Source organism: Eulemur rufifrons, chromosome 29, assembly GCF_041146395.1.
Source record: "Eulemur rufifrons isolate Redbay chromosome 29, OSU_ERuf_1, whole genome shotgun sequence".
Lineage (NCBI taxonomy): Eukaryota > Metazoa > Chordata > Mammalia > Primates > Lemuridae > Eulemur > Eulemur rufifrons.
This window is the reverse complement of record NC_091011.1, coordinates 43,363,937-43,385,891: the sequence shown is the minus strand read 5'-3', so window position 1 is coordinate 43,385,891 and position 21,955 is coordinate 43,363,937. Positions and strand designations below refer to the sequence as shown.

General features: G+C 34.1%; 1 protein-coding gene across 2 annotated transcripts; it reads right to left on the bottom strand.

Annotated features, from left to right (window-relative positions):
• Nucleotides 1-1,529: 1,529 nt before the first annotated feature.
• Nucleotides 1,530-21,765, bottom strand: SEM1 (SEM1 26S proteasome subunit). 2 transcript variants are annotated; one of them, XM_069462152.1, is made up of 3 exons: nt 21,592-21,765; nt 7,904-7,997; nt 1,530-1,728 (listed from the first exon to the last, which is right to left on the bottom strand). In XM_069462152.1, exons 1-3 carry the CDS (start codon nt 21,665-21,667, stop codon nt 1,686-1,688), a joined length of 213 nt encoding a protein of 70 aa, XP_069318253.1. In that variant the 5' UTR covers nt 21,668-21,765; the 3' UTR covers nt 1,530-1,685. The 2 variants fall into 2 exon arrangements, with proteins under 2 accessions (XP_069318253.1, XP_069318254.1); XM_069462153.1 differs by lacking the exon at nt 7,904-7,997.
• Between the last annotated feature and the right edge of the window lie 190 nt (nt 21,766-21,955).

Below are 21,955 nucleotides of genomic sequence, written 5' to 3'. Positions count from 1 at the left end.
CTATTGCAACCCTGGCCTCTTTTACTTCCTAACTTACTAATAGACTGTTATCTATCTGATAAAATATTTACAATAGACTCGCCCACCCCCCCACCCCCCGCCTGCTTCACAAGGTAGGGCATTGTGAAGATCAAAAGAAAAAAACCCTATGGATTATAAAATTCCATAAAGATTTTTTTTTTTTCAGTTGCCTGACTAGTCTCACTTCCTACACCTCTGATGTGCTTCATCATTCTGATGCCAAACACCAATTTTCAGGTACTCAATCCTTAAAAAAAAACTACCTAAACTAAATTTTGATATTTAATCAAGGACAAAATACTCTGGATAACTACAAATAACCCAGTAAAGCCTCTGCCCAATTCCTATGAGGGTTTGAATATACCTCAATAAACTCAAGTCACATGAATTGGCCATCACTCTGGGTACTGATCTGACACTGTCAAGGTGACCACTGATATGAGGTCTAATAATGATCCTGCAACCACTAACCAAAATATTGAGAAAATATGTATCAAAATATTTCTCAGCATGTTACATTAACATGGCTGCCTGTGCTTCATTATGTTTATAAAAACATCACTTATACATACAAAGCTTTTAAACTTTTCCAAAGTTCTTTTGTGCTCCTATTCCATTTGATCATCTAAGCAGTTGTGTCAGGTAGGCAAGGTAGGTTTATGCTTGTCTGAAGAAGAGAAAACTTATTTATGCTCAAAATCATTGAGGGCATAACTTATATTTCAGGTCACCTATTCTGGTGTCTGTACTCCATTATGTTACATAAATTTTACATTTGAAATTACTCAACAGGATTTATGATTCTATTTGTTAATGAGTAACACATTACATTTGAAAATATTCCTAATAAAAACTACACATTAGCTCCATTTTAAGTCACCAAAAAGAAGTCTTCGTAAACCATAATAAATCCCCCATTCATAAAAGTAGATTTGGCAATAGCTATTACTTTGCAGAAACTTAATTGTACTAAATTAATCACTACACAGTACCTAGGAATATGCACTTGTTGATAAAGTATCCTGAGGCCACTTCCCTAATTTTAATAGAAGACACTGTTCTTAGGACTGTGATCAAAATACTTTGGGCTTTAAGCACTAATAATAATATATCAACCATTAATAATATTATTAATGGCTCAGGAACTAAGTAAATTACAGCAATTTAAAATGATTAATATTTTAAAAACACAGGTTTTGAAGGGTCACCTTACAAATGTCAGTAAATGTTGCCTAAGCTATCAAAATACAGATGAGATTAAGGTTCACTGTGATGTAAAAGAAGTACCTTGTAAAACAGAATATTTAACTGACGTGGTTTAAGAAAAATACTGAATTGGGAATCAAATGAATTCTAGCCCCGGATCATTTAAACTGAGCCTCAGTTAACATTAAAAAAGAAAAGTTTCACAATAGAGAATTTTACTATCTCTATAATAAGGTTCTGGAAAATCATGGCAAGAAAATTAATTAGAGGCGAAAGATCAAGACTTCTGAACCAAACCAAGATTAGATCAAAACATTTATTTTCTGTGTTACAAAAACAAAAATAAATCCAAGCACATAATGAAATAAACATATTTTTTTAGGTCCCATCCTGGGTTCTCTGTCCTAGAATTTAATGAATAGTTCATGGTTAGGTTACTTCAACACTTCTTCTGAATGCTATGAAGTCTCCATCTTATAACCATGTTTCTCTAGTTCAGCTCTATAATAAAACACAAAGAATAACATCACCAGGCATTCTTCAAAATAAACAGATTTTTTTTAGAATACAATTAATATATGAGCTAAGCCTGAGGCAACAGTTTAAAATATTACTGAATAGCTTTATTTTAGTCCCTAAAAAGAAAACTATGTAAGAAAAAATTAGATGAGTTAATACTAGTAAAATTTTGCTTTTTCCATTAGTTATATTTTATCTTAATTTTCTTATGAATTTATTTATGAAAGAAATGTGAGGGATTTACTGTTATCCTCCAAATATTTTCCAAATGCCAAACATTCTGTTCCTAATAAATAATTAAACATAAAGTTTGAGACATTAATCTTAGGCTAAGACATTGCTATCAAACCTTTAAGGATTTTATAATCATCATAATAGGTATTATTTTCATATACACAGAAAGAATAAACAAATTGCTTTCCATATTGACATATCTATTGCTCTAAACAAGAAAACAATCAAATTTAAAGGTATGTGAAAAATTTTGTGCATTAACTATATAGGCAAACTAAATGTAAGAAGTCATAGGATATTAAAGAAGTCTTTACTTTCCTAATATTAAATGTGGATGAAAATTCCAAAAGTTTGTATTGGTATACACACACACACACACATATAAAAAAGACACTTCTTATCATTTGAAATAATTTATCCAACCTGAAGTTTCAGTCACGCTTTGAGAATGTCAACTCAATTGATGATTTGCCTTATAACACTTGCACAAAAACATTTAAGCCCTGTAATCAATTCCAACTGTATTAAATTACCATCCACTCCAATGGTATTTAAATTACCATTCCAAATATCAGCAGCAACTGTGAACAGTAACAATTCAGATTTTATAAAAGTTCATGACAAAATTATTAGAGGGCCAATTTATGATAAAACATTGAATAAATGTAAAGTATGATTACTATGCTCTACCTCATTACAACCAATAAGATAAAAAGACATTTGTTCTCAAGTATTAAATAAAATCTGGCTTAGACACCTATCACACTATCCCATGCAAATACAATGCAAAAAAACACATAGGAATGAAGCATAATACTATTTATTTCCCCAAACTCCTTTGCTTTCCTAAATTTTTCACAATTATCCATACTACAAATACTGACCTAATTCCATGAATTACCTCAAAGACAGAAGATTACTCAAGTGCATCATCTTTGTCTTCTGCTAGGGTACAGTATGGGCTGGTGGTATAAACAGATTAGGAGTCAAGAGTCCAGTGCAAGTCTCTGACTCTGGCCCTTCCTTTACTAACTAAATTGCTTCTTTGAGCTCCTCCTCCTCCTCCTCCTCCTCTCCCCCTCAGGAAATTGAAGATTATAATATTTGTCTTTCATGTATAACAATTTATCTCCTTTGTTTTGAGGGCTAAATGAGAGAAAGTTATACAAATAGAATGTAGCATACATTAACGTAAGAACCAAGGCTAAAGGGAAAAGCTAAAAGCTTCTATTTCCATTGATCACAGACAACTCTTTAAATGTTTCCTACAAAAACTCTTGTTACCAATCTTTAGGGAATGTGGTAATTGTCTTTGAATTTTATCTCATGTTAAAAATTTTGTACCCTTCCTATTTAATATAGAAATAATTTTAAAACTTTCTTAAACATTAGTTTTCTGCTTCCTTTTACAAAGTCATTGTAGATCATTTATTTTCTCTTATTTTAACAACAAAAACCCAAACAAAGTTCAATCTAAGATTTACGCAACAAGTATACCAAATTTGTCCTTCAGGTTTGTGTCTATTTGCCTTCCTGATGAAAGATAGTCACCAATTATATTTATGATTTGTTTATAAACACAAAGGAGAAGATAAAATGCTTCCTTATCAACTAAATTATTAGAAGAGATGAAAAGTGCTTTAAGTATAAGAAACCAAAAGAAAAAAATTGAAGCCATTAAATATAAAACACAGAACGAGAACACTAATATGATGAGGCTGCTGAATGGAAAAATCCAACAAAGACAAGAAAGAGGGAAGAAACACAGCACAACTGGAACAAAATCACAGAACGCACATAATGAATGTACACTATTTGAAACAAAAGCAGCAGCATTCCTTTTGCAATAGAACAAGCAAAAAAACACTAAGGCCATTACCAGGTTCAAGAATTTCTCTTACTATCCAAAAAACTACTCAGTTTTATGACTGAGGCTATAACTGATATGGTAAATCAGGAGCTATACTGGCTGCTTAGAGTTTTTATATAAGATGTGATATAGAATTGTGAAAATCATAACACTACCTGTATCTCCTGATATGTAGAGAAATTATATCAGAAGCAGCAAAACTAGAATGACTTAGTTACTTGGAAACACAAAGTAGGCTTATATTCTTTCTACTTCTATTTGTGAAAGGTAATTACACTGAAAGAGAAAGAGGAACAGGGAAAGTGGGCAGCCTGCTATATGGACAGTTTTTATTTATTAACATACACTTACCACGGTCCAAGCACTTTACACATATTAACTCATCTAACCTTTATAATAACCCTAGGAGTAAAGTACTAATTATCATCTGCAAAGTTAGATGGGATTAGGCTCCAATAATGTCAGAAAACAATAAAACATGTTCTTTAGCATGGCTTATAATAGCACAGTAAGGGCCTCCATGCACTTTACAAAAAGACTAGGATGAACATTTTTGCAGACTTGTTAATTTAGACAAATTTTTTAAAGGAAGGACTGTCTGAGGCTGTAGTATTCAATGATAGTCATATGTGGCTATTTAAATAAAATAAAAAATTCAGTTCCCCAGCTGCACTAGCCACATTTCATGTGTTCAATAGCCACATGTGACTAATGGCTTTTGTACTGCACAGTGCAGCTTACAGAACATTTCCATCACTACAGTCAGTTCTATTTGAGAGCACTGGCAATGCATCAACAACTTTAGAGGGAAAAAACTCAAAATCAGAAAATAAAAAGAAAATCCTTATTCACTAATGAAGGTATCAAGATTTAAACACATAGAAATCCACAAACCTAAAGGCAGAAACATGAACAGAGAACATAAAAACACTGTGGACGTGTATTAGAAAAACAATAAGCCACAAAGAATATATAGATACTATACTATTTCTAAACCAGTAAAAAGGCAGGATGTAGTAGCGATAAGAAATCCAATTATGAATACATTTACTACTGAAAGTCTGCTGATAAAAAGCAATAATGTCTTGGTTAATTTTTAAGAGAAAAGTACTAATGAAAGACAAAATAAAAACTTTGGAGAAATTTGACTCTTGAATGGCAAAGAAGAAAACTTATTTAGCCTCAACTTTAAAAATGTCAAGAAGATAGCAGAAAACCCCCCCTGGTATATTATTAAGAACATGAAGTAGAGAGCAAGAGCATTGGTAGGCCCAAAAATAAATATTTTAACAGTATAATATAATTCCAATGAGGAAGAAAAGGGAACGCATATTTTTTAAAAGGTAGCAGGGTGTTCTGATGCGGCTCTGTTTTTAAAGGATATAAACCAAGGCAAATGCAAAAATAAAGTGCACAAACTTTTACAGATAGAATTTGATACCAGACGGATATTTGTAAAAAGAAAAAGGGCTTTTGAAAACCATATATTGATCAAGAAGAATGAGAAAAAAGAGTTCCAAGAGCTTGGAATAGATGATGTAATATTAACAGATTTTAGAGAAAAAGCAGGATTATTGTTCTTATCTTGTCCATAAAACTATAAAAGGAAAAACATCATTAAGACAAAATTGAAAACTAAGATAGCTGAGATAACTCTAAACTGCGTTAAAGCAGTTTAAAGTCTCATGGCTCTGAACAATTACATCTCAGGGTACTGGGAAAACCAAAAGATATAGTCAAAAATGAAAGTCAGCAATCTTTGAGAAATGGAAATGGAAAATCATAAAAGTATCAGAATAATAGTGAAAAGTAAATTGTACTATTTCTAAAAAGTAGAGAAAGTAGATGGGTAAAATCATTATCAGTCTTCAGCAAAATGCTAAGTCTTTAGAAAGTAGGAATTTTGAGCCCATTTTAAAAATATGCAGTATAGAAAAAGATGTAAAGGACATTGGAAACTAAGAAGGAGGGGGGAGATAAAAACTTACTTACTGGGTACAATGAACACTGTCCTGGTGACAGGCACACTGACAGCCCTGACTTTACCATTATACAGTGTATCCACGCAACAAAAACATTTGTACCGTCTAGTATTTTGAAATAATAATAAAAAAAAAATGCAGTGTAGAAACAGGTGCTACTGTACCACTATTAAAAATAAATTTTTTAAATTATAAATTATTGCACTTCCTTTTTGAACAAGCATATTAGACTAGTAAATTAGAAGAGTGAAATAGACCTTCGACATCTTGATTTGAGCAAAGTAGTTGGCGGTCTGCTTAAAAATCCTGTAGCCAAGACAGATAAATATGGGCTAAATAAATCAAAATAAAATTAGCAGGAAAAGAAGTCTCTTCAACAAATGGTGTTGGAACAACTAGACATCTACAAGCAAAAGAATGCATTGAATTCCAATTTCACACCATATACAAAAGTTAACTCAAAATAGATTGAAGACCTACATGTAAGAGCTAAAACTATAAAACACTTAGAAGAAAAAGCATGGGGATAAATCTTCATTATTACCTTGAATTTGGCAAGAAATTCTTAGATACGACACCACAAGCACAAGTAACGAAAGACAAGATAAATCAATCTTCATCAATATTAAAAATTTTTGTGCAAAGGACACTATGAAGAAAGTGAAAGACAATCTAATAGAATGCGAGAAAATCTGCAAATCACATATCTGATAAGGGTCTAAGTACCCAGAATAGTAAAGAAATCTTACATCTCCACAACAAAAAGATAAATAATTCAGTTTAAAAATGGGCAAGGACTTGAACAGACATTTCTCCAAAGAAGATATACAAATGGTCAACAAGCACATAAAAAGATCAGTCATTAGGGAAATGCAAATAAAAACCACAGTGAGATACCACTTCACATCTTTCACTTACAGGATGGCTATAACAAAAAAAAAAAATGAAAAATAAGTTTGGGTGAGGATTTGGAGAGATCGGAACCTTTGTATCATTGCTTTATATTGTACCAATAAATTGTTGGTAGGCATGTAAAATTGTTCAGTGACTGCAGAAAAGTTTGGCAGTTTCTCAAAAAGTTAAATATAAAATTACCATATGACCCAACAATTTTACTTCTAGGTATATACTAAAAAGAATTAAAAACAGGTACTCAGACAAACACATGTACATGTACATTCATAGCAGCACCATTCACAATAGCCAAAATGTGGAAACAGCCCAAATGCCCATCAACTGATGATAAATGTCCATCAACTGATGAATGGATAAATAAAATATGGCATATCCATTGATATTATTTAGCCATAAAAAGGAATGAAGTACTGATACATGCTACAACATGGATGAACCTTGAAAACATAATGCTAAGTCAAAGAAGCTAGACACGCAAGGCCACATATTGTATGATTCCATTTATATGAAACATCTAGAATAGGCAAATCCATAGAAAGAAAACAGATTAGCAGTTGCCAGGAGATAGGGGAAGGGGAAATGCAGAGTGACTGCTTAATAGTGTTTCCTTTTGGGATGCTGAAAATATTGGAACTAAACAGAGATGATGGCTGCATAATATTGGGAATGTACTAGACACCACTGAATTGTACACTTTAAAATGATTAATGTTATGTTACATTAACTTTACCTCAATAAATAAAATTAGGTAGATTTGGACATGGAAAAGTATACTTATAACCCCAATATCCATTCCAGTTTGAGAATCATCAATCTATTGGGTTCCAGCACTCTATGATTCTATTTCCTGCTGAGTTATTCAATATTGGTAGAAAATTAATATTTACAGAATTAAACCGTCAAGGATAAAAAATGGTAACTATGCTTTTGTTTGATTACCTCTGGAAGACTAGAAAGAACAAAAAGTTATATGCAATTACACAAAGTATTCATGTTTACAAACACAGGAGATGAAAGCAATGTGTCTTACTTTGCATAACTGAAAAACCTATTTTAAAGATTAAGTAACTTTTAAGAGGTCAATTATTTATGTAAATTATATATTTCATGTTTATAATTAACACTGAGCTACAATAAAAATCTGCTTAAAACTTACCGTAACTGATTTGAGAAGTCATCCTCTACATTGTCATCATCCCAATTATCCTCCCAGACATGTGCATCTTCATCTTCATCTAAGCCAGCCCAGTCTAAAAATAGAAATAGATGCTACCTAAATATTTCTCATAGATTACCTTCCACAATCACAAAAACTTCAGCAAGTTTGCTACTAAACACTCTCACAATTCAAAACAGCTAATGTGGTATCTACAAGAAATGCCAAGCTTCTTCCTTAAATCTCAAAGTTCATATTGGCTTGTTCTCTCAATTCTTGAATTTGCAGTTCAAGAATTTTTTGAATTTTTATTAACAAAATTTATATATTTTGTATTAACAAAAGTTAATACAAAAAATTCTACCTGTCATGAAACTTACTATAATTTTGGGAGGATATTTACTTTACTGATTTTTCTTTGAGCTCATTTTTATAAGGCCTATTTCACAATCTTTCAAAACACAGCACCAACAACCCTAAAGTGAGTTGAGGAGCAAGAAGATAGATATACCAGCATGGAATTCAAAACTGCTAAACATTAAAAAGGATAACTCACATACAGACATTAAAAAGTAGACCAAATTATAAACCATCACTTGTATTTGTCTAATATCAGTACAAAAGGATTTTAAAGGACGGATAAATGTAAATATGCATAAAGAGGAATGTTGTAGTTTTTAGTTTTCTAAATTTTCTTCTTCCCTTTTGGTAGTGGTAGAGGGGAGGTTCAGACTGAGATTCCAACCTTTAGTTAGAGTATTTGAAGAATACATATGTTTTACCATTATTCCCCAACCTCAAATCCCAAGCTTTAATATACTATTTGGGTTGAGCCTAAAAAAGGAATTGCCAAATTCAGTATCGGTTTTATGGATATTTTAAGGAGTCTTTATAAAGATATCTGATGGCATTTAATGTTCCCAAAATAATATGAATAAAGACCAGATACTATGTTCTTGAGTAAAGAGGGTGACAGAACTCAAGACACAATGGAACTGTTTTCAGGTTCTAAGATAACAAGTCTTTAGTTAGCCTGAACCACTTCCAACTAACCAGCTTCCTAAACTGTTAAGTAGGTAGTTTCCATCTGCACTGGTCCCTAAAAAGGAAATGATCATGTGTCAAAAGGTTCAGGCCAGAAATATAAAATATTTATTTGACACTTTCTGCTAACCTTCTAAGTCTTTGAAAAATACTATAGAGCCTTAATTGTCTTTTAAAGCAATTGTCTTTTCAGGAACAGTAAAATTATAGGCCCCCAGAAACTTTTTATCTAATTATGGTTTGATTCAAAATGTTGATTTCAATAGTTATTACTTGATGTCATTCAAATGTCTTCAAGCTGTCTTTACTTCTTTTAACTTAGAAAAGAAAAAAAAAATACTTGTTAATTTGTACCCAAATGCCTCAGAGAATCACCAACAAGAAATACAACAGAGTCAATAACTTGTTTTCTGGGAGTGCCAATCCTTAATTAGAAAAAGCCAAGATTCTTAAGGCAATACAAGAGCTTTAACGGTATCTTTTATTTTTTTTAATTTTAAGAATGGTACAATCTTTAGTTTATAAAGTTGAACTCTGATGACCATTTAGAATAAGGATAAAGCATCTCCCCCTCCTTTAACAACCATCTCAGGCTATTTTAATGGCAGGGAAAGAGAAGGAATAAGGTAGAAATAAAGTTCCAAGAAAAAGAAATTGGTCCATGGATGGGAGGACAATATTGTGAGCAAGATTTCAGGTAGAACACACACAAAAAGATTCATGACAATACTCTATACTTCTTTGGTATTACTACACAGTAATTCAAAATTATGACACTGCTGAGTATACAAAAATGGAAAAGCTGGTCAAATTCTTTATTAATCATCTTATAAATCTGAATATACCCTTTAACTTTAATACTATATCCTAGGAGTAAGATGTACTAAAGTCTATCTACCATCATACCATCCTTCCCATTATCATAGATGAGGAATCTGAGGAAAAAAACCCTTTTGAATCACAACTTAAGCATTTAAAGTTAATAAGAGGACTAAGAAAATTAGTGTCCACAATGACAATACAGAATCTATAATCTATTTTAGATGAAAATTTTAAATATTTTGTTTACCGACCAGGTTCAGTGGCTCATGCCTGTAATCCCAACATTTGGGAGGTCGAGGCAGGAGGATCACTTGAGCCCAGGAGTTTGAGGTTACAGTGAGCTATGATCCCACCACTGTATTTCAACCTGGGTGAGTTAGACCTTAACTCTTAAAAAAAATTTTTTTTTATTAATTAGGATTATGTACTGAACTACATTATGTAAAAAGCTTAAGTGATAGGGTATAATATCCCCAAATAGCATTTCCAGCACTTCTAAATCCTCTACACTATATATTCGTGTTAAAATATATGTAAGTTACAACATGTACACATGTAAACTCTACTAAGTGAATGTATAACAAATAAAGCTGCGACTGTTGTAATCTCTGGGTTTAGCTGACATCTCTTGCAATATATCTCTGAATTGTGTTTTAATTTTCAACTATAACATGACACTGAAAAGCATGCAATTTTATTTAATCACTCATTTTTAAAGCCTTAGGCCCAGAAATAACTTTTGTAAAAAGAACAAAATAAAACCAAACAAGGATACCTAATTCATGTCTAATGCCATCTTCTAATATACTGATGACCTTATAAAGTACACACTTTACCTTTATCACTAAATGCATTGCCAGAATTATGATTAATCATTTAAATAACCACAGCTACATTTACTTCAATGTGTAGGCTTCCAGATGTGTACTGGTTAAAACAAACAAACAAACAAACAAACAAAAAACGTATTTTAAAAAGTCAGAATTGGAAATAACCAATAACAGATGCCTAATACATAAGTTTCTAGTAATTCTAAATTATTTAAGACTCTGTCCCAAATTTGGCTTTCTTCATATTTGCCAGTTGAGAATTACATCTGTAACTAGCTTTAAATTTCAAAAATCTGAGCTATCAAAGATCCCACATACTTCATCTCTCTAAGTATCACCTTGACATTTAAGTGTGAAAAGGGTTTTCTCTCAACTTGGAAAGTGTTTTTTACACTTACTATCCTATCCTCCAACATATAATACATTCCCAAATTTTATAAAGGTATGAAGTATGCCACTTTGGAGAAAAGTAAAGAGGAAACTCCATTCATACTAAATAGGCTTGCAAATGTTCTATTCTATACCGATTTTCAAGAGTATCAAATTCTCATTCCATAATAATAAAGCTACTCTGAATATAAAGAACTTAATCTCCAATCAATTTCTCAAATAAAAGATGTGCATGTATATGCAGACCATTACACGAAGAGAAAAATACTAAATTGTACACTCACCATCATAGTTGAGTACAAAAGAGAAAAGCAATAGTTGCAAACAGCATCATTACACTGATAAATATGAAAATGAAGCCACACCAAATCTAATGATTCTGAGATAAATTTACATGTGTTCTTGTTGAGGCTGTATAAAACCAATTCATACTTTTTCTAAAATTTCATTTCTGTAGGTTATCATGTGAAAACATACCTACACCCTACATCTAATGTCTATTCAGTGAATAAGAAATCAAGACCTCACATAGCATCACTTTACTACTATACATTCTCTAATAAGAACCAAAACTGTCAGTGGGGAACTTCAGAGCAAACAAAGAAAAGCAAGTCATAAATGATGTTGCTATTGGGCCATTGGTGAGTTTTTAATTATCTGTGGCTAGAAACAGAGTCTCAAAATAACTTACATAACCATTTATAATTATTCTTGCATTTAAAAAAAAAGGGAATTCAAACCTAACTCTTTTCATTAATAATTTAAGAAATATATATCTGGCAGAATGGTTCTACTTTGTGGGTTCTTGTTGATTAGTGCTTTTATTTTTCTTTAATTCTATAAAATTCACAAACGCTATCACTTTTATCTTTTCCAAGCTCTCATGCCCTAAACTCATCTTGGCTCCATCATTCTGATCTTCCTTCGCATTACTGAGTCAAGGGTATCCAATTTGAACTCTACCGTGCATATTCTTTCTTAGACATGCAAGTGCAAAATCACAACACCTGATTTCTTCTTATTCCCAACACTCCATATCAAACTAGTTCCTAATGCTCCATCACTTCTATTTCCCATGTTATTCTGAAATCATTCTCTTCACTTCATTCCTGATAATAACCTATTTCAGGCCCTTAGTTCTCACCTGAGTTATTTCAACAATTTGCTAATTAACCTCCCTGACTCTAGTCTATCCTTTCAAATTAATTCCGCTGGGCTAATGTTTCCTAAACAGCCTACAGCCTAAAGGAAACTCACACATAATCACTGTAATAAGCAAAACAAGCAAACAAATAAAAAATAAACAAAGAAACCTACTTCTCATCTTCTTAAGGATGAAGTCCAAACTGGTCATTTCGCTTAAATGTTTCTTTCCATGATTAGGCTCCAAACTCACCATATTTGCAACTACTATTTCACAAGCAAATAAAATACACACACACACACACACATTTATTTTCCACCTGAAAGCATCTATTCCTTTTCTCTTCTTTTGAAAACCCCTTTCCTACATTTCTACATTTTGAAAGCTCTGTTCAAATGTTGCTACCTCATGTTGCACATAACTGGAAATAATTTCTGCTTCTTTTGAAATGTGGTTGCACTTTACTATCAGTTGTTTAAACCCGGCCTCCAGCCCCAGAAAAAAACAAAAGAAATCTTACCCAGAAGCAGCCCAACAGATAAAACAGACAAAAGCAACACTGCTCTGGTTTAACTAGAGATGAGGTGGAAAGGGCTTAGAGTTCCACCCAGAATAAGCACCTCCAAAATACTAAAGAGCTCCGGCTTGCTGTGAAAACCACTGATCCGTATCTCCCTTAACACCTACTACTTAATAAGTTCAAAGACAAATATCTACAGAGGAGTCCAATTTGCCTCAGTGTAGCCTCTTGCTAACTGTGATCTTGGGTAAGTTATTTAATTATGCTGATCCCCAGGTATAAAATCTATACCTCATAGTTATGAAGATTAAATGAGATTGTGTATCTAAAGCACTTAGTGATGAGTGCGATGCGCACTGTCTAGGGAATGGACACGCTTGAAGCTCAGACTCGGGGGGATGCGGGGGCATGGGCAACATATATAACCTGAACTTTTGTACCCCCATAATGAGCTGAAATAAAAAATAAATAAATAAATAAAGCACTTAGTACTGATAAATGGTGGCTAATATCATTCTCTCTGCACCCCTCAGTACTAGATTTACAGGCAACACTCAAGTATATATTAAATGAATAAATCATTTATGACATCCTAATCACTGCAAGGAAACTTGAGGAGTAAGGGAGGCAAGAGACATGATCAGAATAAAGACAGTATCATTTCTACTAAACATTATGGGCACAACAAAGCACACAATCGGAAAAATGATATTTGTGAAATTTTAAATACTTCTGAAGAGGAGTAGAGTTGTCCTCTGGTATATGCAGGGTATTGGGTTCTAGGACCACCTGCTTATACCCAAATCCAAGCATATTCAAGTCCTGCAGTTGGCCCTTTGGAACCAAACCGGAGTACAGAAAAAGTATGTCCCCAGTATAAATGGGCTTCACATCCCATGAATACCGTTATTTCCCATAAACAAACCCGCACAGTTCAAACCCATGTTATTTGAGGGTCAACTGCACAATTTTTGAAACTTAGTTTCCTCTCAGTGTTTTCACAGTTCACCATACCTTTCAATAAGTAATATTTAACAAACACCCAAGCAGTAATATTAAACACTATTTATATCACAATTGCTTATTGCTTGCGCATTCTACAGAACCAATGAAATAGCTAATCAAGTAGTTCTTCAAAAAATTTTCCCGTATTTAACATCCTGGTTCACAACTCTCACTACCTTCCACTTTCAAGCACCTATCCCGATTTGGCGGTTTTTTGTTCCAATCTGTATGAATCTCTTAACAATGTAGGCTACTGTTTTGTGTGTCTTTACATGGATGACCACACTATTGTTTAAAGTACTTTTGGAGAAACATTTAATGGTAATATTATTTTCATTTATAAGTTAATACTAGAAAATAAATCAATTATCAAATAATCCACAAATTCAATGAACTTAATTTTGAATATACCTAAAATTACTCAGTGAAATATTTTAACTACCAAATGTGATACCAAATATCATCCAAAATCCAAACTCCCAAGTTCATTAGAGGGGAGAGAAGAGAGGAACTGATGTTTACTGAATACCAACTTTGTCTAAACTTTGGTAATTTACATACATCATTGTTATGGACTGAATGTTTGTATCCCTCCTCCTCAAATTCTATGTTGAAGCCCTCACCCCCAGTGTGATATCTGGAGATAGGGTCTTTGGGAGGTAATGAGGATTGGAAGAGGTCATGAGGGTGGAGCCCTCATGATGGGATTAGTACCCTTAAAAGAAAAGACACCAGAAACCTTGCTCTCTCTCTCCCCCATAAGAGAACACAGCAAAAAGGCAGACTTTTGTAAGGCAGGAAAAGGAGCCTTACCAGGAACCAAACCTGCTGACACCTTAATCTTGGACTTACTAGCCTCCAAACTGGATGAGAAAATAAATTTCTGATAGTTAAGCCACCCAGTCTATGGTATTGTGTTATGGCACTCCAAGCAGACCAATACAATCATGTAATCTTTCATTACTCTAATAAACATTCTTATCCATAAATTACAGATGAAGAACCTTAGGATAAAGAAGGTAATAGTTCAATGAAAAACAAAATAGTCAATCTCACTCAAAGAAATCAATCCAAACCAAAATGATGTGATTTCATTTATCAGGTTGGCAATGACTAAAATGTTTAATATCTAGTGTAAGCAAGCTTATGAGGGAAAAGGTTAACTGTAGATGGAAATATATTGGTGTAATCCTTACTCAAAGGTAATTTAAGAATATATGTCAAAATTTAAAATGCACATGATCCTGGATGAGTTGTCAGAGCCCAAGTAGGGCAAGGAGGACATTCCTGTAGAGACATACAGCATGGTGTGGTTGGTGTGTTAAGAGCCTGGACAGGATGAAGTCATCCACATTAAAGTGAGGAGAGGACAGGGGTGGCTTTGCATAGAATGCTGAGCCCAAGTGGGGTGAGAAGGGCATCTGTGGGGGAGAGGGGCGTGGCAAAGATTAGTTAGGGAGGGGGGTGACCAAATAGACAATATATTTAAGATAATGGAAGCTAGGTTTCTCACTATTGGAGAAGGGAGTTACAAAACGTGGAAAGGCAAAAAACTACAAAGAACCCTGTGGTGTTGAACAGCAGCTGGACATATCTGTGTGAATCCAGGGTTTCATACACACACACACCCCCCACCAAACACATACACCCTGTATATTCCCTAGTTCCTTCCACTTAAAGGATCTGGGAACAAGAATATCCACAAAACAATGAGCATAACTGGAGTCAAGATCTTGCCTTCTAATTACGATTCTCCATGAAAAGGAAATTGCATTGGAGAACAGCTGATTCCAGGGCTACAGAAAGCAAAGTACCAGTTTAGTTTGGAATGTATCTTGTGTCAGAATGCACAAAGAAACATGGGGACATGTCAAAAGGACACAGAAGACAGCCTGAAGGGGATCCTCATGTTCAAATACGGGACAATCTAAGAATCAAAGTAACAAATTATAACCCAATGAATCAGAATCCATGAGTCCACACTGATCTAAATAAATGAATAAACTTAGTTTGATGATTGGAATACTGTATTTGCATAGTTTCAAAGCCTTTCCCCACAACATACCTATTAATTATGAAAGGAAAATGAGTAATCTAACAACGGAAAAGCCTAACAAACACCTCCTTAATAAAGTGATCAAAGTGAATATCATCAGTAATGCAACAAATGAGAATCATGTTCCACCTGATAAGATGCAATGAGTGGAACACAGCACCACCACTATGATATTCCTGCCAGGATACAGAACCTGAACCTAATGTGGAAACATGAAACAAATCCAAATTGAGGAACATTCTACAAAATAACAGGCCTGTAATCTTCTAAAATGCCAAAATCATGAAAGTCAAAGACAAACTGAGGAAATGCTCTAGACGGAAGAGGACTAAAAAGATAAGTGAATGTAACCCATAGTTCTGAATTAAGACTTTATTGAGACAACTGGAGAAACCTGAAAGGGATCTGTCAATTAGATGATACAGGCTGAGTATCCCTTATTCAAAATGCTTGGGACCAGAAGTGTTTTGAATTTCAGATTTTTTTGGGATTTTGGAATACGTACATATACTTATGTCTGTACATACGTATGTAAGCTCAACCATAAATGTATATATTATGGTTGAGCATCCCAAATCCCCAAATCTGAAATGCTCATATCAGCAAATTTTGGCACATTTCAGATTTTGAATTTTCAAATTTGGGATGTTCAACCTGTATTACCAGTGTGTTAATTTCCTTATTTTGATGGCTGTACTACGATTATGTCTTTGCAGGAAATACACATTAAAATATTCAAGGGTGATGGGCATTAGGTTGGCAACTTATTCTGAAATGGTTCAGAGAAAAATATCTGTATTGTACTTTCCACCTATTCTGTAAATGAGATTTCAAAATAAAAATATTAAAAAAGAAATAAAAATGAATTTGCCAATATGATCTGGCAATTTCCTCTCTAGGGGTTTACTTTAGAGATAAACACAAAAAAGTGCACACGAAGATGTAATATTCATGGCAGCACAGTCTGTAATAGGAAAAAGAACAAAAAAACTAAAGATATAAGACTACTCACTGCAGCATATTTCATAAAAAAATAAGCAGCATATTTTACAACAAAACTAAAAACCACCTACATATCTATCAATGAGGGACTAGTTAAATAGATTATTTAACAAGTGGGAGAAAACAGTATATAGAGTATGGTCCTCTGTGTATTTAAAGGATATATACAAACAAGCACAAGTTATATATAAACTCTGACAGATACTGAGAAAAAAACATTTAACATTGGTTACCACTGGGGCATGAAAAACTTTGGGGGAATGGTGGAGAGGAACAGTGCTTTTATTTTTCAATTTATCTTGCTTTATAGGTTTAAATTTTTACTATAAGCAGTTACTTGTACAATTATCCTATATATAAAACTATTTTAAATAAGTACTTAAGTAACTACCATGAGTTAACAAGCTAAAACTTTATGAGTGATGGATCTGAACCTAAGTTTGATTCTAGATTCATCATTCTCATTCCATCCTGGGGTTCAAAAACTTTCTTCTTGCACACAATTACCAATAATGGACATTCAATAAGTATTCTGCCATTCATTATATAGATTATATGTTTTTTCCTTAATTTTTAGTAACATGAATTTTCCATTTCTTGCTACCACCATTTAACTAATTTAAATGTTCGATAGTATTATTAATGTGTCTACTATATTACATTTAATAAAGGCAAACAGCAAAGCCACTCCAGCACTAGGTAAATTGACTAGCATGGTGTCTGACATCGTCAATATTGGTTCCATTTACCTTCTGCATTTAAGATTCTAAGGAACCCTTCTACTGATTGTTTAGTACAGTTGCATACAGTGTTCATATAAGTATTTCCCAATAGCATTTTTCATAGGACAATTCTTCCTTGTGCAGGACCATGTATAGTACACACTTAAAATCCTTGGGTTCTATCCACTAGATGCTGGCAGTTTTTTCACACTTCCACCTGTCAAGGGAATGTAACATCTAAAAACACTCCCTTGGTTAAGAATCAGTGTAAGATGTCCTACTTTGTTAGGCAGAGGTGAGAGTGCCTCAGTTATTCCAGAAAGTTGGCAGTATAAGGGTATATCAATGGCCTGTTGTCTGCCTGAGCAGATTCCCATCAATAAAATGTCTTATCCAGAAATTTCTCAAGGGGACAGGTGGGCAGTATTCTGCTCCTGAATTCTTTTGACTATACAGCAGTTTCACTGATTATACAATATTTAGTATAACAGCACTCTCTGGCAAATATTAATATTATTGATGCTGCAGGCAAATTCAATTTCACTTTAAATATTCTAAAAAAAACGTTTCCCTTAAAACAAAACACTTTTATTGTGGCACAGGAGGAGAATTTAAAAATCTAAAGGACTACTTATTTTCTTCCCACTTTTACTCTCATCCACTTCTAATTGTCAGAGAAAGGAAATTAATTAAAATATTTTTTGAAACTCTTTCAATATCTGATATTAAAATGTATTCAAAGTTTCAGATTAATTATTGAGTACTTCACTTTTACACGATACCATCACCAACCTAAACCATATGATGGATGAAAAATGAAATCTTTTCTAAACTTTAAGCTGCTCTGCAGTTTTAAAATCCTAACCATTTCAAAGCCTTCAAAATTATATTAAAATCAATAATGCCCACCCAAGACCTTGAATGTCTTCCTAAAAAAGCCTGTTCTCAAGCAGTTTAAATTGTCAAGAAATTGGATAATGCATTTCACAAAGATCTTAAACGTGATTTTTAACGATTCCTGCTAACGACCAGTAGATTACACACCCATCAATTAGAATTGTGAGGAACCATCAATGAAACAGACTCATAGAATAAATATTGGAAGAAAAAATAAAAGGAGCATTTATTCCTTTGTACTTTCAGAGAATTCTTATAGATTGTCACATTTTACTAAGAAGAACTACTAAGAAGAAACAATGAGACTTCCATTAAAACATGCTTAGTTTTCTTTTTAAAATAACAATTCCCTTTTCTTAAAATGATTAAATGGACATCCTACCAAACCAGGTTTTTGTCCAGAATAAGATGTAGCTACAACACTCCCAAAGATGGACAATCCATAATTTCAGTAATGACTTTCATATGTCAAGCTCTATATTGCAAGCTACCCTAAAATGGACATCATCCACGTTCTGGAGCACCTGAGACTCAAGAAAGCCTTTGAAGGTAAGACGTATAGACTGTAGAGGTGATTATAGGCTGCCTTAACAACAGGAATTTTAATTTATATCTGTCAGTGAGTTTGTCAATGGCACACTTACCATAAAGATACTCACAAGAAAAAGAATTTACCAAAGAAGGGAAAGCACTTGAAAGTAAATCAGGCATTAACAATTGAACTGAAAACTAAAATAGTGAAAGATTCAAAATAGGCCACTGTTTTAAAGTTGAATTTTCCAAACTTCAATGTGCATATAAATCTTAGGAATCTTGGTAAAGCTCAAACTGATTAAGCTGGTCTAGGCTGAAGAATGAGATGCTGTGTTTCTAACAGGCTATCAGGAAATAACAAGACTGTTGGTCCATGGATGACATTTGGAGTGACAGACCCTAAACCATGACTAGTTCAAAACATGAAAGAAATGTACAGTCTCAAAAGAGAAATAATTCTTTGGTTTTATTTTTCCAAGTTTTTTTTCCTTTTGTTTTTGTTATTTATCAGAACAGTTTTCATTAGTAAATCTAAGAGGTCTCACTGATTTTGTATCCAGCAAAATCTCACTAATTCAAATTAAGGAAAATCTATCTAAATCATAAGCCAGAGAAGAAACATAGAAACCTGGACAAAATAAAGGCATTTCAAATGTTTCTTATTCTAAAATAGAAATTTTCCTGAATTAGGTTCTACATATTCAAACCTGAAAACAAATATTCTGCAAAGAGACTAATAAATGGTGAATTACTCAATGCTAATAAACCACTCCATTGTGAGTCCTGTCTTCAGAAAAAATATTTTCTTTGCTTTTCCTTAAATTTAATGATTTTTTTTTACTATTATAACTACCAACATTTTAAATATTAAATTGCTGCTCACAACATAAACTTTGTAGAACAAGGATAAACTATACACTCAACAAAAGCTGACAAAAGTTGCTGGAAAAAAATCAAGTATATCATCAGGTACACTGTTATCTCTAGATCCTTTTCAAGCCATCAATTCTCAACTAAGTACTTACGGTAAATGCAGCTTCATTCATTCAAAATCATTTACTGACAACCTACTACAGGTCAGGCACTTTGCTAAATGTTAGGGATAAAGTTTGGATTGGGGAGTCAGACCTTTCAAATATTTGCTTGGACAGTTAATGGTAAATTGTTTTTTTGTTGTTTTATCTCTGGGCCTCCGGTTACCTCAGGGTGTCAGTGATAAGTAGTAGACTGTATCATGTAAATAAGGTGCCTAACTAACATTGTGCCTTGTATATGACAAATAATAATGCTATTTGAAACATAAAGTATAGGTAAGAATTGGATCCTGCCTTCAATAAGCCAGCTTTCTACTACACAGCTCTATGTTGGAGGATTATGAACCAACTTGAAAGTGAGGTAAAGAAAACATGACTGAACAGATAAATCCACTACCAAAACAAAAAAAAATTACCAATCCCCACAATATAATGAATTCCAGAACTGAAATGTGTTTTGGGTTAGTTTAGGAGTTTGTGTAGTATGCATACTAATGTTCTCTTCCACTAAACAAAATAATAGAGTACACTATAAATAAATAGAACAAATGTTCCAGCTATGTGGTTTTATGCACAATAGGACCATGATGGGGTATATAACTTACGACAATTTAAGTGAAGCGCTAATTGCTTGATGCAACAGATGTGTACACCATTAACCAACCACAATTCTCTTCCTACTACCTTCAGAAAGGCTACTCAGTAGCAACCTCCTTTTCTTATAAGGTAAATATTTACGAATCCTACTCATAACAACTAGCCAATAAAGCAGCCAATTTTGAAGATCTAACAGACAACAGCAATCTAACAAACAGAACCAAAGTTAAAAGCTTTGGTATCAATTAGGCCAGGTGTTCCCAATTCCAATTCCATCATTTCTAGCCAGTTATGAGACACTAAGAATGTTTCTTAACTATTACAAAAAGCTTCAGTTTCTTTATCTGAAAAATGGCAATACCAGTACCTACTTCTTGTATTTGGGAAAATGGAATGTGTTAATACAAAACACTGAGACAAGTTCCTGAAAACAGCAGCCACTCAATAACATGTTAGCTATCTCCTATTACCTACAATGATAAAATTACAGTTCCTTGTTAGTTGTGAAGCTAATAAAAATGTAGAAGTTTTAGGGTCTCATAAAGCCTTGAACTTGTTAGTTCCAAGTGACTACAAGTGGCGAGGAACAGCAGTCAGGCAATAACTTCTGATAAGCACCCAACATCTGATCTTCCATTCAAGTTAACAGGCTTCACTTGTGACGTCCTAAAAGTAAGCAGCATTCGCATGACTAGGGAAAAGAGTTTAGTTCTAGAAAGGTTTAAAGGCAAAGGAAGGCTGCTAAACCGAAAGAAAGGGGAAAGGAGGTTATGCAGACACGAAAAGCGGTGGGAAACCCGGCTGAAGAGTAAAAGGAACAACCATCCCGGACAGGGGTCCGGAATCACCATGCCTCCTTCCAGTAAGGAAGCAGAAGCCACTGGGCCTTGCCGGAGAGTCCCATCATGACACTCCGAACCCCAAGTCTGGGGACACTGAGGGTTGAGCCTCACGGCCTCGAGTGCCGGCCGCGGGGGCCCAGACTTTCCGCAGGTACCCCGAGCCCGGCCCAAGAGCCCGCGCCGCCGCCTCCACCCGGAGGCCTGAGTCACCGTCCGCGCGGCCCAGAAGCCAGGGGCCCAGCCGGTTACCTTCGGCAGGGAACTCCTCGAACTCGTCGTCCTCCTCTAAGAGACCCAAGTCTACCGGCTGCTTTTTCTCCGACATCGCGACCCTCTGCGCCCAGTACCTCCCAGATCAGTAGGAAAGTTGGAAGCCTCACTCTTCTTCAACACCGCCGCCACCGTCGCTGCAGTCTCCGAGGCAGTTGCTACCATAGAGACTCGGGGAAAGAACTACGGGAGCAGCGCGAGGAATGCTGGGATATCAGAGGTCCTCCCAGCGTTTCCTGTGGCTTTAGCAGTCGTGAGTTAGATAAAGGCAGGCTATTTTTTGTCTTTACCATTTTATTTGAACTCTCTAAATTGCCAAAGTTGAGATCAGTGTAGGTTTTCC